General features: G+C 56.8%; 2 protein-coding genes and 1 long non-coding RNA gene across 9 annotated transcripts; 1 reads left to right on the top strand and 2 right to left on the bottom strand.

The window, feature by feature from the left end:
• Window positions 1-32: 32 nt before the first annotated feature.
• LOC140846208 (uncharacterized) lies at window positions 33-2,067 on the bottom strand. The gene is made up of 3 exons (XR_012125158.1): window positions 1,942-2,067; window positions 1,458-1,791; window positions 33-1,369 (listed from the first exon to the last, which is right to left on the bottom strand). It is a non-coding gene; the product is annotated as an uncharacterized lncRNA (long non-coding RNA).
• On the top strand, window positions 1,615-11,266 carry FCHSD1 (FCH and double SH3 domains 1). 5 transcript variants are annotated; one of them, XM_037016340.2, is made up of 22 exons: window positions 1,615-1,721; window positions 1,950-2,047; window positions 2,628-2,673; window positions 3,080-3,147; window positions 3,493-3,628; window positions 3,714-3,850; window positions 3,956-4,019; window positions 4,867-4,995; window positions 5,446-5,568; window positions 5,755-5,850; window positions 6,282-6,407; window positions 6,808-6,912; window positions 7,082-7,243; window positions 7,832-7,960; window positions 8,039-8,122; window positions 8,283-8,400; window positions 8,538-8,758; window positions 9,518-9,605; window positions 9,687-9,737; window positions 10,153-10,181; window positions 10,531-10,586; window positions 10,722-11,266. In XM_037016340.2, the coding sequence occupies exons 1-21, from the start codon at window positions 1,701-1,703 to the stop codon at window positions 10,564-10,566; spliced, it is 2,067 nt and encodes a 688-aa protein (XP_036872235.2). In that variant the 5' UTR covers window positions 1,615-1,700; the 3' UTR covers window positions 10,567-10,586; window positions 10,722-11,266. The 5 variants fall into 5 exon arrangements, with proteins under 5 accessions (XP_036872235.2, XP_036872233.2, XP_073077959.1 ...); XM_037016338.2 differs by lacking the exon at window positions 10,153-10,181; XM_073221858.1 differs by lacking the exons at window positions 5,446-5,568; window positions 10,153-10,181.
• Window positions 11,267-11,434: 168 nt separating this feature from the next.
• RELL2 (RELT like 2) lies at window positions 11,435-15,390 on the bottom strand. 3 transcript variants are annotated; one of them, XM_073221861.1, is made up of 8 exons: window positions 14,331-15,390; window positions 13,896-14,135; window positions 13,428-13,493; window positions 13,267-13,333; window positions 12,632-12,817; window positions 11,994-12,369; window positions 11,832-11,865; window positions 11,435-11,599 (listed from the first exon to the last, which is right to left on the bottom strand). In XM_073221861.1, the coding sequence occupies exons 2-7, from the start codon at window positions 14,077-14,079 to the stop codon at window positions 11,833-11,835; spliced, it is 912 nt and encodes a 303-aa protein (XP_073077962.1). In that variant the 5' UTR covers window positions 14,080-14,135; window positions 14,331-15,390; the 3' UTR covers window positions 11,435-11,599; window position 11,832. The 3 variants fall into 3 exon arrangements, with proteins under 3 accessions (XP_073077962.1, XP_073077963.1, XP_073077961.1); XM_073221862.1 differs by having other exon boundaries at window positions 14,553-15,390; XM_073221860.1 differs by having other exon boundaries at window positions 14,560-15,389.
• Between the last annotated feature and the right edge of the window lie 6 nt (window positions 15,391-15,396).

Here is a 15,396-nt window from a genome sequence, read left to right as displayed (position 1 = left end):
AGTATTGAGCACCTAACTGGTGACAGGTATTGGGGATATAGTATGAACAAAACAGATGGGGTGCCTGCTTTTATGGAGCTTCCACTGTAGAGGGGGAACAGAAAGCAGAAAATGCACAAACAGGTTCAGTGCTGTGAAGAAACTAAACCCAAGCAGTGTGCATGTGGAGGTGGCCCTTTGGCTGGCTGGATGGGGAAGGCCTCTGTGAAGACCTGACATTTAAGGGTAAGAAGCGGGCGTGTGAAGTGCTGAGAAAAGGAGCCTTCCAGAAGGAGGGGGGAAGCAGCAGACATACAGGTTCTGCAGTGGGAAGGGACTTGGCCTCCTGGGGGAACAGCGAGGAAGCTGGACTAGCTGAAGCACCCTGTGTGGAGAGCAGGGGAAGAGCATGGGCTGTGGGGGGAAGATGGGCAGGGGCCCAGTCATGTACAGCCTCGTGGGCCAGGCTACACATTTGGATTTTAATCTGAAGCAAATCAGTTTTAAGGAAGAGTGATGAGATCATACTTTCTTTTTTTAAAAAATGATTGATCCCTCTGGCTGTATAGTGAACAATGGGTTGGAGAGGAGCAGAGTGGAAGCAAGGAAACCGATCCTAGACCAGGGGACTGATAATGGCAGCTCAGACTAGGCTGGTGGTTTTGGAAATTGAGAGTTGATCAGTAGGAGATGCATTTTAGAAATAGAATCTATAGAACTTGCTGATGGGTAGAATGTGGAGCAGGAGAAAGGGCACACTCGCTCTGGGTTTCTCACTTTCCTAACTGGATGGAGAGGTACCGTTTAGTATGTCACCTGGGGAAGGTGATGGGAAGGATAAGGTTGAAGGAGCCTTTTAAAAAGTTTGAGATAGCTATTAGATGTACAATTGGAGGTGTCAATGGGCTGTTGGAAATGTGAATCTAGAGTTTAGGGCCGCAGATAACCAACCACCTTTTCCAAGCCAGGGATGTGATGGCCAGTGAGGGCCAAGGACAGGTGAGGATGAGGAGAGGGAGTGTGGATCCTCAGAAAGCAATGCTGGGGCTGGTCGGTTCTGGGGTAGAGAGCCTGAAAGGTAGACACTAAGGCTGACTGAGGCCCCTGGCTCACCTCCCAGCTCACACCCACTCGCTAGTATCCTTCAGTTTCTACTGGTCCAGGACGCACCTGTCTTTGCCTCTGGGACTGGGTCCTTCCTGGCTCCAGAAGTCTTTCTCACTCGCACGCAGGCTGGCTTTTCCAGTTGGGTGGGAATTGGGAATAGGTTTGGGACCAGCCCTGTTTCCCTCATCAGATGCATCTTCGCTTAGGCATCCAGTGACTCAGTTTCCCTGGTCCCAGATTGAGTTCCTCGCCATCCTTCACCCTTCGAGCAGGGACTCGAAATCTGCATATGTAAATGATGATTAGAAATATTTACGAGTTGAGTCAGCGGCTCCACTACAAATAGAACCTAGGCGTCTTAACTCAGAAACCTGGGTTCTCCTTCGTCCAGCGGACGCGGCGTCCACCCGGCGGCCCAGACCCTTTCCGGGGTTTCGGAGCAGTAACGAGGTTCAGTTCCTCCGTGGCCCCCGCGCGCTTCCCAAGCCCCGGCGGAGGTGGGGAGAGAGCGGAGCCGGGCCCCAGCCGGGGAGGGGCTTCGGGGGGGCGGGGCCTCGGAGGGGCGGGGCTCCACCGAGTTCCGGAGTCGAGTCGCTGCCTGGGCCGAAGCGGAGATGCAGCCGCCGCCCCGAAAAGTGAGCTCGGCCTGGGAATGGGGACTCCTGGAGGGCCGAGGGAGCGGTAGGGGCTGAGAGGACACCGGGCCTGCGGTGGGGGGCGAGGAGGAGGAAGGGTCAGGGCCCGAACCAGAAGCGACCGAGGAAATAGCCCAGCCCCTCCCCGGCCCCGCCCCCTCCCCGCTCCCTGCGCGCAGTTTTTTCGGGTCCGCGCGCCAAGGGGGCTTCATCTTCTCACCCGCGCAGGTGAAGCCGGCCCAGGAGGTGAAGCTCCGTTTCCTGGAGCAGCTGAACATACTCCAGACCCGGCAGCAGAGAGAGGCGGAGCTGCTGGAAGACATCAGGTAGCCCCCGACCTCCTTCACATGCCCCCGCTCGCCCCGTCTCGCGCCCCGCCTCTCCCCCAGCATGAAACGGGCGGGGCGGGGCGGGGCGGGGCGGGGGGCACGGGTGAGAGTGCTCGGCCCTCACCCTAGGCCTGCCTCTCCTTCGCCGGAGAAGAATGATCCTCGCTCCCACCCCGGCACACATACACAGGGACACCCCCCCCTCAAGCCCCTTGACCCTCCACCATTCCCTCCACCCCTGTAATCAAGTTTAGGGCAGAATCCCCCCTCGCTCTTCCACACCTGCTGGAAGGCTGGCGGGCAGTGTACCCAGGCCCCATCAGTCCTGTCCTCTGAGCCCACAGAGGGCTCCCGGGTGTGGGGAGGATTCTGCTGGGGCTGAGCAGCGAGGTGAGACTGTCCTGTGCTGCGGCCGCCCGAGGTGACCTCAGGGACTCTCCCTCCAGTCTTATTCCTTCCTATTACAGTCACACGCTAGGCCTGGCTCCCCTCTTCCTCCTGCCCAAGCTGAAGGGAGGATTGAGGGTGGAGAAACAGGACCAAAAGTAACAGCACCTCACCCTGCTAATTTCCACAGATCCTACAGCAAGCAGAGGGCAGCCATTGAACGGGAGTATGGGCAGGTATGGGACTCCTTACTCTGGACATTCTCTTTTGTTCCAGCTTCCTTTACACCACCAGCAAGGTCCCTCCACACATATCCCTATTCTGGTCAAGAGCAAAGGCCTAGATTCCGGCAGCTGTGTGTCAAAACTCTGCTGTGCTACTTATTATTAGCTGTGTGACCTTGGACAAGTTACTTAGCTTTTCTTGGCCTCAGTTTCTTTCTCTGTAACATGGGAATAATAATCGCACCTTCATGTAGGGTTGTTGTGAGGGTGGAATAAGTTAATGCATACAAAGCATTTAACAAAGTGAGTGGCACTAATATGCAACCAGTGGATGGCATTATTATATTCTGATCCCATATTCTCCCTGTTGGGGAGAGTCTATGAAGGGGAACTGGATCTGTGATGACTTTCCCACCAGGCACTCCAGAAATTGGCTGGGCCATTCCTGAAGAGAGAAGGGCACCGGAGTGGGGAGATAGACAGCAGGTGGGTCCCAGGAGTGGGGCAAGGCCAAGAAGGGATGAGGAGCTATGGAGGATCGAAGGACTCTATGGAGGCAAAGGCCCAGTGAGGGGGGAGGGCACGTGAGCTGCAGGTAGAGCTGACACAGCAGCAGGAGGCAAGCTGACCCAGCAAGGACACTGTGGGTGGGAGCAGAGGACATGAGTGATCCTTGTGGCTGAGCTAATGGGCTAATCGATTGATGGGCTCCCAGACAAGGGGGATGGGAAAGCACTCTTGTCTCCCATGGTGTGTGGGGGGGCGCAGGGTGGCCTCGTGAAGCTTTGGAGAGCTCCCCTCCTCAACATAAACCTTCTCTGGGAGAGGCAGGATGGTGTTTGGTGCCTGGCGCTGCCTGCTGGATGCCACCGTGGCTGGGGGCCAAGCCCGGCTCCAGGCGTCTGACCGGTACCGTGACCTGGCAGGGGGCACAGGGCGGAGTGCCAAGGAGCAGATGCTTAGAAAGGTACGGCTCAGTGGATGGGTGAAGGAAGGGCTGGCTCGGGGCTGGAGGCGGTCTGGGTCAGGACTGTGTGTGTCTGTGTCCTTAGGGAGCAGAGAGCCTCCAGAGGGCCCAGGCTGATGTGCTGCAGTCTGTCCGGGAGCTGAGCCGAAGTCGGAAGCTGTATGGGCAGCGGGAACGTGTGTGGGCCTTGGCACAGGAGAAGGCGGCTGATGTCCAAGCCAGGTGGAGTCACAGGGAGTTAGGAAGCCTGGCGGGTGGGGAGTGGGGGAGTGGGGCCAGGGCACCACAGCTAGGACCGACCTCAACTCCTGTCCCTTGCCTGCACAGGCTGAACCGAAGTGACCATGGGCTGTTCCACACTCGGACCAGTCTCCAGAAACTCAGCACCAAGGTTCGGGGGTGTGGGCAGGAGTAGGGGCAGGGAAGAGGTGGGTAGAGTAGTTTAGTGGTTTGGAAGCCAGGTGTATAAGTCTCAGAGACTGGGGTGAATTCAGATGTCCCCATTTCCTCACTGTGTGACCTTGGTTAACTTGATTTCTCTGAGCCTCATTTTATTCATCCATAAAATGGAAATAGTACCTTTCTTTTTCATTCCTTTTATATGCATTTATTGAAGGCATGTGTATTAGGCACTGCTCTGAACACTGGGGATACAGTGGAGAACACTACTAATGGAGTGCCTGCCCTCACAGCCTAGTGAGGGGAGGCAGTAAATAAACAAATACATAACCAGATTAAATTAAAATAAACCCAGGTGCTATGATAAAGGGTTAACAGGGGGCGTAATTTAGAGGGAAAGCCTCTCTGAACAGGTGGCCTGAGTGCCAGAAGGAGCCAGCCATGCAGAGATGTAGGTGAAGGACCATTCCAAGAAGAGGGGATGGTGAGTGCAGAGGCTCCCGGTGGGAGTAAGTTTGTAGGCTTGAGCTGAGGGAAGGCTAGTGTGGCTGGAGCATTGTGAGCAAGAGACAAGCAAGCACTGTGAAAAGAGATCAGAGAGATGGCAGGGGCCAGCTCATGTTGGACCTGGTAGAGAAAAGTAAGCAAAGTTGGGATTTTAAATGTATGGGATGCCGCTAGAGGATTTTGAGCAGGAGTTGTGAGTATGTCAAAAGTTTAATATAGTGCCAGGCAGGTAGTAAGCACTTAATAATGTGAGAATCCATTCTGGATCTGGGTTGGCTTTGGAAGGACTCCAGGGTCCATTGCGCCTGTTGACACCTGTCTTCCCCTCCTAGCTGTCCGTCCAATCGGTCCAGTACTCCCAACAGCTGAGAGCAGCCCGAAATGAGTACCTGCTCAACTTGGTGGCCACCAATGCCCACCTTGACCACTACTACCAGGAGGAACTGCCAGCCCTTCTCAAGGCCAGTCCCAGACCAGATGCCCCTGCCTCTTAGTGGGAATGAAAGAGAGGGCTTCTCCCTGCTTCCCACCACCATCAGGCTGGGTGGTACTAAGGACCCAGCCTGTTTAGAGTGGATAGAAGAGACATACTTGGGTTCTGCTTCTGCTGCTTGCTGGCTGCATGACCTTGTGCAGGACCCTCTAAACCCCCAGCTTCCTCCTCAGGGAAAACTGCTCTGCCTACTTTATAAGACCAGTGGGGTTCCAGGGAGAGAAGGGATGTGACAATGCTTTTTGAACTGTTAAGTGCTGTGCACACGAGGGCCTGTAATTAGAAACAATACTGACATCTTATTCCTTCCCTCTGTCCCGTCCCTTATGCCTATCACCCACCTAAGCCTGATCAGAGAGCCTGCTTTGCAGTAGAGGAGGGGGGAATGGTGGTGTCAGTTTCTCGGGGTTCTCTCCAGGCCCTGGTCAGCGAGCTGTTGGAACACTTGAGGGACCCCCTGACCTTACTGAGCCTCACTGAGCTGGAAGCTGCAGAGATGGCCTTGCAGCATGCCCACCGGGGGGGCCAGGCAACCTCCCAGGTGAGAGCTGTGCCCTGTAGGAGCTCCCCAGAGATCCTCTTTACCCTTCTCTCCAGTCCAGACCACCTCTTCATAGCTGCCCCTTATCTCCTCACTTTGTCCTCTTTCTTCCAAGAGGGGCTGGGGACAGGACTGGACAGAGAGCCAGTGAGTGAGTGACTGACTTTGACTTTTTCCAATCCCCAGGTAAGCTGGGAGCAGGATCTGAAGCTCTTTCTTCAGGGGCCTGGAGCGTTTTCCCCCACACCACCTCAGCAGTTTCAGCCAGCAGGGACTGACCAGGTGAGACCTCTTTTGCTGGAACCAGGCCAAATGTAAAGGGGATTGTGGTTTAAGCCTTCTCTCCATTATCCTTGTCCTGATAGTAACTTAGCAACTGTTAAACCTTAAAGAAGGGGTTTCTGAACTCCACTTCACCTCCCTTCCACCAGGACACAAATTAGCATGCTTCCTTCCACCTTTCTGTCCCTTCACTCTGCTGTCCTCTTCATTCTTCCTCTGTCCCTCACACCAGAGCCCTTTCTGGGTCTCTCTGTGTCTGTGTGTCTACATGAATGCACACCTGTGTTGGTGGACATATATGTGTCCCTGTGCCTCTTTGTCCCCCTCCCTCATAGCCAGGACAGAGAGAAGAAAAAAGGAGGGATCTGAAGGGAAGTGTTGTAGAGAAGGAGCAGCCTCAGGTGCCCCTCACAGCATCCCCGTTCATTCAGGTGTGTGCCCTGGAGCTGGAAGGGGATGCAGGAGGCGTCACTGGGGAGAGTGGCCTGGAGAAAGAGGTTCAGCGCTGGACGAGTCGAGCTGCCCGAGACTACAAGATCCAGAACCATGGGCATCGGGTGAGGGTGGGGGGCGCAGGTTGTGGGTGGGCAAGAACAGCTGAGTGGCGGGGATACTGGGGTCACTGGGGATGTCATGGGGCTGCAAGCAGGAGGGGAGGGGAAATACTTTAAGCCAATAGTATGCCACAGTAGTTAAAGCACAGCTTTTGAAGCTAGACCTACCTGGGTTCACATCCTGCTCTGTTAATTCTGGATTCTATAACCCTGAGTAAGGGAGTGACTTAATCTCTCTGGACCTCAGTTTCCTCATCATTAAAATAGGGCTAATAATAGCTCCCACCTCATAGGGAGGAGTAAATAACATAATCAGTGTGAAGCAAATAGCGAAATGCCAGGTCCATAGTAAGCTGTGCCCCACAGTGTGTCCATCCACCCTGTCCTCTGCCTTCCCGACCAGGTGCTGCAGCGGCTGGAGCAGAGGCGGCAGCAGGCTTCAGAGCGGGAGGTTCCAGGCATAGAACAGCGGCTGCAGGAAGTGAGGGAAAGCGTAAGGCGGGCACAGGTGAGGCACAGGCCTGGGGGGTAGGCCCCGCGTGGAGATCCCACCTCCTCAGGCAACATCCTCTACCACTCCTTTGTCTGGCGGTGGGCAGGGACAGGCGGGCATGCTGAGGGAGGCTCCACTCACCTCCCAAAGGCAGGCCCAGCTTGATCCCTCCTTGCCCTGCCAGGTGAGCCAGGTGAAGGGGGCAGCCCGGTTGGCCCTGCTGCAGGGGGCTGGCCTGGATGTGCAACACTGGCTGAAGCCAGCCATGACACAGGCCCAGGACGAGGTGGAGCAGGAGCGACGGCTCAGTGAGGCCCGGCTGTCCCAGAGGGACCTCTCTCCCACGGTGAGCTGCTTCCGCTCCCTACCCATACACCCCCAGCAGGGTCAAACCCCTATAAAATGGGAATCACAGTAGGACCTAACTCAAAGGGCTAAATGAAATCACTGAAGTGTTAAGTCTTAAGTATAATAGCAGAGAGAGTCCTCAACAAACTTTTATTATGAGTATAGGTTGGTGGTTATGAACTAAGGCGCTGAGGGCAGCCTGTAAGCAGGTTGAGGACCAGTCACTCCACTTACTAGCTGTGTGATCTTGGAAAGTGACTTAACTTTTCTGAGCCTCAGTTTCCTCATAGGCCTAATGAAGTTATGCAAACTAACACTGAGTTATGAAGATTAAACAAGATGATGTATGCAAGATGCTTAGCATTGTGCCTGGCACATAGTAAGCACTCGATACTGTAACTCTGCCATTATCATTAGTCTTACCCTGCTCTGTGGTGCTTTTGCTTGTGATAAAGGTGAACCATGGGTGGCACCACCTTGGAGAAGGATTTGCTGTGTTCTTTAGGGGTAGGATGGGGAAGTTGAAGATGCAGTGGGCACTTGAGAGTGGAACCCCCCAGTGGTGTCTGTTCTCTGCCCCCTCCAGGCTGAGGATGCTGAGCTCTCTGACTTCGAGGAATGTGAGGAGACAGGCGAGCTCTTTGAGGAGCCTGCCCCTCCAGCCCTGGCCACCAGGCCCCTCCCCTGTCCTGCCCATGTGGTGTTTGGCTATCAGGTGTGAATGGGGATGGGGACCTCAGGCAGGCAGGGATGGGGGACAGTCAAGTCCTGAATCCTTCCTTGTGGGGCCCAGGCAGGGCATGAGGATGAGCTGACCATCACAGAGGGCGAGTGGCTGGAGGTCATAGAGGAGGGAGATGCCGATGAATGGGTCAAGGTGGGTATGGTCCTTGGGCTCTGACCTTGCAGGGGGGCCAGTGGGAGGGGCTTCTCTGCAAGGACCCAGCCAGGCAAAGCTAAAAGCCTGAGTGAAAGAGGGCCCGGGCTATGGACTGCTGAGGCATGTCTTCTGTCTGTTCATATTTCTGGGTGAGCAGGCTCGGAACCAACACGGTGCAGTAGGCTTTGTCCCTGAGCAGTATCTCAACTTCCCGGACCTCTCCTTCCCCAAGAGTGGCCACGACAGTGATAATCCCTCTGGTACAGAACCCACAGGTCAGAAAGGGAAATTCTAGGTCAGGGGACCCTGGGTCTGGAAAAGAACTACTGAGTGGTTGTGGCCCTGGGGTGTCATGGTCCTGGGGCACCACTGCGCACCTCCTCCCCTCACCATCTCTCCTGGACTTCTGCAGCATTCCTAGCCCGTGCCCTGTACAGCTACATGGGACAGAGTGCAGAGGAGCTGAGCTTCCCCGAGGGGGCGCTCATCCGCCTGCTCCCCCGGGCCCAGGATGGAGTGGATGACGGCTTCTGGAGGGGAGAATTTGGGGGCCATGTTGGGGTTTTCCCCTCCCTACTGGTGGAGGAGCTGCTTGGCCCCCCAGGGCCACCTGAACTCTCAGACCCTGAAGAGGTGAGGCTTCCTTCTCCCTCGGTCCCCGGGCATCCCTGGGTCGAGCTGCCCACTCTAGTGAGGCCCCGTTTTCATCTTAATGCCGCCTCCCACCTCCAGGTTTGCGTCCTATAGCGGCTTGGGCTTCCTCTTCTCCTTTGGCTGGGCAGAGAAAAGGGAAACCATAGCAGTCTTCCTAAGAGATTGGCAGTCCTCTAGTGCCAGACAGATCTGAGTTCTGATTCCTATTGTATTACCATGGGCAGTGATTTAACCTCTCAGCTTATTTCTCCACGTGTAAATCAGGGATAATACCTGCTTCAGCAAGCAAACTATCGTGATCAGAGATAATGGAGGTAAAGCCCTTAGGAGATGCTTTAATATACAGTACATCTTGTTATGGTGGGCAGAGCCTAGGGTGTCAGGAGACCTGAATTCTAGCCATGACTCTGTCACTAACTGGCTCTGATTTTGATAGCTGGCTTAACCTGAGTCCCACCTCTAACATAGGCATAAAAAAAATCCCTAATTCAAGGAGTGGTGGTGAGGAATGAATGAATGAGTGCCTGTGAAGTGACAGCAGATGCCTGGGTCATAGTGAGTATCCATACATATTAGCTGTTGATATGTGTATCAGCTACAGCTCCCACCTGGATACAAGCCTTTGGCCATTCTCTGTGTTGGCAAGTGATGGGACAGGAATTGAAGATGCGGTGAGAGGAAAAGCTGGTGAAACCTTCCCACATGCCAGGAATCACTCTGTGTACCTTCCATCCCCAGGTGCTGCCATCTCCTTCTCCCCCCAGCTTCTCTCCTCCTGCTCCCACCTCCGCTTTGGATGGACCCCCTGCACCTGTCCTGCCTGTGGGTGAGTAGCGAGAATTGGGATCCCTGGGAGGGGATGAGATGGGAAGGATGAGGAAGTTCAGGACTCCTATGTTACCCTCAGCTCCTCTGATGCCCTCAGGAGCCTCCTCTATCAGCATAATGAAGCGTGATGGTAAGAAGATCTTGGGCTTTGGGGCCAGCTCCCCTGTTCAAACTCCACTGTGACTTCCTGGTGTGTGGTTTGGGGTGGGATATTTAACCTGTCTGGGCCTTTATAGAGTGAGGAGAAAGGGCCCTACCCTACCCCATGGATATTATGCAAGTTAATAAGCCATCTAGAGGGCCCAGCATTGGGCCTGGCACATAGCAAGCATGTGAGGAGTAGCTGTTTTCTCATTATTAGTATTTTAGAAATCAGCCAGCTTCTCTCACGGTGTTTTCCTCGCATGCACCTCCTGCCTTTCAGTATGCAAAGCAGCTGTAATTCAGGTCTTGAATCCTGCAGACACCTTGGTTTGTGTCATCATTTTCCTTCTTGGAGTGTCCACCTTTTCTGAAACCTTCTGGTTCTTCCCCTTTCTTCACAGAGCCTCCCTCCCTGATCCTGAAGACTGCTGTGAGCATTTTCTGTACCCCCCTCCCCTCTACAGCATCCGTAATTCACTGAATGACTTAGGAACCACTCATTCATTGTGTTTGTTTTATTCACTGCCAGCTCTTGTGACAGTGGCACACTGTAAATATTTGTTGAATTAATGAATAGTCACTAATCTGGGCCATAGATTTCATCCATCCATTCATCCTCAACACTTATTGGGCACCTGCTGTATAATCAGCCCTGCTCGAGGTATCAGAGAAGGGGAGGTGTGATTCACAGCACCCGCATCCATCCCAGTGGTTGTCAGGAACTCAATAGTGAAAATGCCAACAAAGTCTGGAGGCTGACTTGTAGTTCTTGCTTCCAGACCAAGATCTGGAGTGCCCTGGACCCCTGGACATGATGGCACCTCGACTCAGGCCGGTAAGGGCCACTTCCTTGGAGGAGACTGGAGGGGGTTGGCCACTCCAGCTTGTCCTGTTTTGTCTGCGGGGCTGAGGGAATGGACAGATACTCCCAAGGGAGACTTCTAGAGCGCTGACTGTGTGTTCCCTACAGATGCGTCCACCACCTCCTCCACCAGCTAAGGCCCCGGATCCTGGCCACCCGGATCCTCTCACCTGACGCCAGGGGATCACTGCCCCCCAGTGGTGCTGCTGCCCGTAACTCCACGCTGTCAGAGACTACCCCTTCAATGACCTGGAGTGACACAGCCAAAAGCTGGAATCTCCCCCATTACCGCTCTCACTTCCCAGGAGTAGAAACTTCCCCTCTCCCCATTTCTGGGACTGGAACTTCCTCTTTTCCCCATCACCCACTTGCCATCTCTAGGCCTGAAGTATCCCCTTTTCTTCTGCCACCACCCCATCTCTAGGGTGGCTAAATATCCTGAAATCTCTGGGGTTGGAGCCCATTCAGAAAAGTCTCGAGTGGCTCCAACCCATTTGTGTCTCCACCCTGACCTACCCCACTCCAGAGGCCGGGTCACGGGTTGGGGGCTGGGACAGGGGCGGTCCTGTTAGAAGGAGCTGAAGCCGGTATGCGAAGCAGCTGTAATCGTCTGTGCGGATTTATTGACAGTGAATAAAGGACACGAAGCCCAAGCCAGGGCCTGGGCCTCTTGTGCCAGAAGGGCAGGGGGTGCCTAAGGTGCTATTGCTTTAGGGGCCCGCCCAAGGGCAGGGCCTGCTCCCAGCTGCCGCACTAGCATACGGAGTGAGGTGACAGGGAAGGCAGAGGCCCGGTGGCAGGCAGGGGAAGGGAAAGAGACTGAGGGGCACTTCTCCTGAGGTCTCCCAGCTTGGGACCGTGGGACTTCAGGTGGAAGTAGGGCTGGTCCCTCAGCTGGGGGGTCGTGCTGTCCAGCAGAGAGGATGGCCGTCAAGCCCACCCCTCCCCCACCAGCTGGTAGTCTGTCAGCGCAATGAAGAAGGAGGCTTGGAGGAGAGGAAGGGTAACAGGGTTGCCTCCTGTTCAAGCGGTGTGCCAGCTTTTCCCCAGGGGATACAGGACGTTGCCTATCCCCTGGAGCGCATGCCCACTCCCCACCACCAAACCAAGGTATCTGTAGCAAAGGCTGAGTCCGGGGGTCCAGGGAGCCGTGGGCTTAGATAGTTTAAGTAGGGGGTGGGGGATAGATTCTCTGACTTGGGGCCCAGGCAGACTCACCTCACACACCCCCTGCTCCCCGTGGTGTGGACACCTGAGAGAGAGGAGGGGTCCACAGTGGGAGAACAGGACATAAGTCATATCAGTGCCCCCCAACTCCAGATAGAGGGCAGTAACTGCTGAGCCCACAAGCCCACTGCGGCCCTGGCCATGTCTTCATACCTGGTGATCTGAGGTGGCCGGTTTGCTTGGCTGTCCATTTGCTGCTTGACTGGCCAGCCCTGGGCTTGGACCCCTCCCTCCGGCCCCCTGAGTTGGCTCTTCAGAGGCTCCAGGGTTCCCCTCAAGTGCACAAGGGGCCAGGCTGCTGTCCCTCAGTCTTCTGTTCTGCACTGGAGGACTAGCGAGGGCCTGGGGCTGTGGCCTCTCGGTGGGCAGGCTCTCCATGACAGGAATCCCTGCCCTGGGCTGTCTTCCCCCAGACCCCTGACTGCCCCCTAGGTCCTGCCCCCCACCAGACCCCCAGCTCCTGTCCGTGGGAGAGCCATCGCGATGCTCATGCAGCCCATAGCGCTTCTCAATGTGTGTCACCCGGAACCTGGAAGAAGTAACAGTGGGGCTTGGGACCACACTCAGAGATGGCCCTTTCCTCCAACCAGTGACATCTTGGGTTTGATGGCCACTTCCCTCTGGCTTAGGGCAGGGGACTCCTCAGCTTTTAGGTACATTGTGCAGCCTGACTCCTACTGTACGAGAAACAAGTCCAGGAGGAAAGACCTGGGACCCATCTTTGGAGTCAGGGGCCTGATCATCGGGGCCCCCACCTCAACATCCCTTGCCCTGGGGGCCTCTCTCCACACCTGCCCACAGAGAACACAGTGGTCTCCCCAGGCCGGGGGCGGCCCTTTCCTTCCTTGGAGCGTCCCTGACGAACAAGTGGGGGCCTCTTGTTGCGGCTGCAGTGTATGCAGGGTGCTGCCGAGCCCAGGTGCACTGTGTGATGATGGGAGGGAGCTCCGTCCTGTAGGCTGGAGGCGGCATCCACACTAGACAATCAGAAGGAAGGGAGCAGGGGTGACTTTCCCATTGCTCTTCCTGTTCTATTTGTTCCGGTTCTTTCGGTGTGCTCCTTAAACCCCCAGATGCCCTATTTTCTCCAGACCCCAACTTTCCTTTCTTATCTTTATCTAATAAACTCAGTATTAAGATGTTAGTGACCATGTGTTCTCCCTCCCAGGGCTGTTTGCTAAAAAGAGGACAATGCTTAACCCAAAGGAATGGCACAAGGAGTAAATGTTAGGCTTGATGGTATCCCGATGGGAGGCATGGTTTGGAGGACTCAGGATTTCTACAGAACTTCTTTCTTCCTGTAGGTGCGCCAACCTTGTCCTTCTTCAGAGTCCAAACATGCAAGGAGACTGGGAGAGGACTGTGCTGGAGGAGAGGGTACTCTCCAAGGCAGGCTAAGTCATACTGGCCCTTGTTTCCAGCTCACCTGGACAGCTGTACTGTCCCTTCTCCTTCACTGTTCCCCAGCATCTCCTTCAAGGCCTCAGCATTGGCTGAGGGAAGAAGGAAAACGGGGTCAGTGGAGGTGGAGGTCAGGGCAAGAGAAAGTTGAGGAGTGGGGGGGCAAGGGGACCGGCCTGTACCCACCTTCATTTTGGATGATGCAGCGAACAATCCTCTCTACGGTGTCCTCATTCATGTCGTCGTCCTCAGCTGAAGGATGAAAACGGTTGGCAGGGAAGCAGGAAATGAGTCAGCTTTTGGGGGACAACACTACCTGGGAACTCCTGTGGCTTACTGCTCAAGACATAGCCCCTCGCCTGTCTGTGCATCGTGCGGAACAGTGGCATTTCAGGGGCCACGGCAGAAAAGCTGGGAGGGTCAATGGAAGCCGCAAACTACCAACAGTGGGCCCTTCCCACCCATACCGCCTCTCTAGCCTTGCCTCCAGGGTGGTGTCACCCCACTTGCTGACTCCAGAAAGCACGGGTAGGCCTCCCCAAGGCTCGGTCGCGATTTGGCCTGGGTCTCTTGGTCAGGAGGGCAGATGGGGAAGATGTGTGAAGAAGGGTGAGGGGGAGAGGTAACGGGGCCGGTTTTAGGCCCCCCACTCACGGGGCTGGAGCTGGGCATCGTCAGGCTCGGAGCCCCTGGACGTGCGGCAGCGGTAGCCCTTCTTCTTGAGCACGTGGCAGATCATGAAGCCTACCAGGCCCATGAGGAAGAAGACCAGCACAAGCAGGAAGAGCATGTACAGCCCATGCTGGGGCGGCTCCAGGTCAGGCTGTGGTTCCGACATGAGGCCCCGGGGGGCGAGCGCGGGCCAGGGCGCCTCCTGGGGCTAGGGGGCTGCAGCTGGGAATGGGAGGAGGGATAAGAACGCCGGCCTCGGGATCTGAAACCGGGAAGCCTCGGCGGTCCGGCCCCACCCCCTACCCAACCCGAGGAGCTGTCCGGGGCAGGGGTGCTGGTCCGGGCCAGGGGTGCCAGACGGCGGCTGCGCAAGCCCTCTTCCACCACCCTGGTCCCGCTCCCCTGCCTGGTACCCACAGCGTCCCCTTTTCCAGCTGGTCCGGCGTTTAAGTCCCTCCCAAGGACACTGCAGAGCGCGATGGGCCGGGATTCTCGGGCGGCCGGCGCAAGAATCGCGCCTGAGTCAGCGTCCGCACCTCCGTGCCGCCCTGAGCCAGGCCTTTGCAGCCCCCTCCCCAGCCTGTACTCCCGCGCTTCGTCCCCCCTTTCGGCTCCTCCTGTCCTGACCACCCGGCCCACCCGGTACCGGTGGTTTGGTTCTGGCTCCGGCTCCGGCTCGGGTTCCGGCTCCAGGGGCGTCCTAGTCCGGCTCAGGGCCCCCGACGCCCTCCCGGCGCTCATCCCTTGCTTCCTCCCCCTCCCGCTTGGCCGCCTCGCCGGCTCCCGGCTGCGGCTGCAGACACCGGTGCCGCGGCAGGCGAGGGGAGGGAAGGACGGACAGGGAAGACCGCCGGTGGGGAGCGGCGGCAGGCTCCGACAACGCCGGCCCCGGGAAGGGGAGGAGATGGGGGGCGCCGCGGCGGCCGCCCAGGGTTCCCGAACGCCTTGGCCCGTCGCCGGTCCGGGGCCGGGTGGGTGGGGGCGGAGCGCAGGTGTGTGGGGCGGGAACGAGAGCCCCGCGTTCTTGTGAGCGCAAGTGTGGCGCGCGCGTGACTGCGCCGGGCCCCCCCGGGAGAGAGTGCGGTGCGGAGCCCGGGTCCGGGCGGGGAGAACGGGCAGTCAGGCGAGAGCGCTCTCCGCTGGTCTATCCTGTACGGCTGGCGCGGATCCTGCCCTCAGATGCCCCGGCCGAGTGCACAGCCGGAATCTTCCCGGCGGGCGGAGGGAAGCCGGCTTTCCGCGCCCGAGAGGCGCGGCGTGGCCGGTTCTCCGGAGCCTTCTAGAGCGGTGACCACGGCTTGCGACCCGTTTGGGGCAGGTGGCTGGACAGGATGGCTTGGCTTCCCGAGGATTTGACCCCCGCCCGAAAGGAAATGGCCCTTGCATCCTAGGACCGATGCAACGGGTCCTCTGTCCAAGCCCAGACGCTCGCGCCCCAGAAGCTGGAAAAGCCAAGGCTGCGGAGGGGAGGAACTCCGCAGGG

Source organism: Manis javanica, chromosome 14 (assembly GCF_040802235.1).
Source record: "Manis javanica isolate MJ-LG chromosome 14, MJ_LKY, whole genome shotgun sequence".
Taxonomy (NCBI): domain Eukaryota; kingdom Metazoa; phylum Chordata; class Mammalia; order Pholidota; family Manidae; genus Manis; species Manis javanica.
This window is presented reverse-complemented; position numbering and strand designations above follow the sequence as displayed.

What these genes read in the sequence shown, in the direction of transcription:
- FCHSD1 (XM_037016338.2), top strand. Translation starts at nt 1,701, where the DNA reads ATGCAGCCGCCGCCCCGAAAA. An exon ending in TTGAACGGGAGTATGGGCAG is followed by an intron (nt 2,674 to 3,079) that starts GTATGGGACTCC and finishes CTTTCCCACCAG; the next exon opens with GCACTCCAGAAATTGGCTGG. An exon ending in AACTCTCAGACCCTGAAGAG is followed by an intron (nt 8,759 to 9,517) that starts GTGAGGCTTCCT and finishes TTCCATCCCCAG; the next exon opens with GTGCTGCCATCTCCTTCTCC.
- RELL2 (XM_073221861.1), bottom strand. Translation starts at nt 14,079, where the DNA reads ATGTCGGAACCACAGCCTGACCTGGAGCCGCCCCAGCATGGGCTGTAC. An exon ending in CGATGCCCAGCTCCAGCCCC is followed by an intron (nt 13,494 to 13,895) that starts GTGAGTGGGGGG and finishes TTCATCCTTCAG; the next exon opens with CTGAGGACGACGACATGAAT. An exon ending in GGGACAGTACAGCTGTCCAG is followed by an intron (nt 12,818 to 13,266) that starts GTGAGCTGGAAA and finishes CTGATTGTCTAG; the next exon opens with TGTGGATGCCGCCTCCAGCC.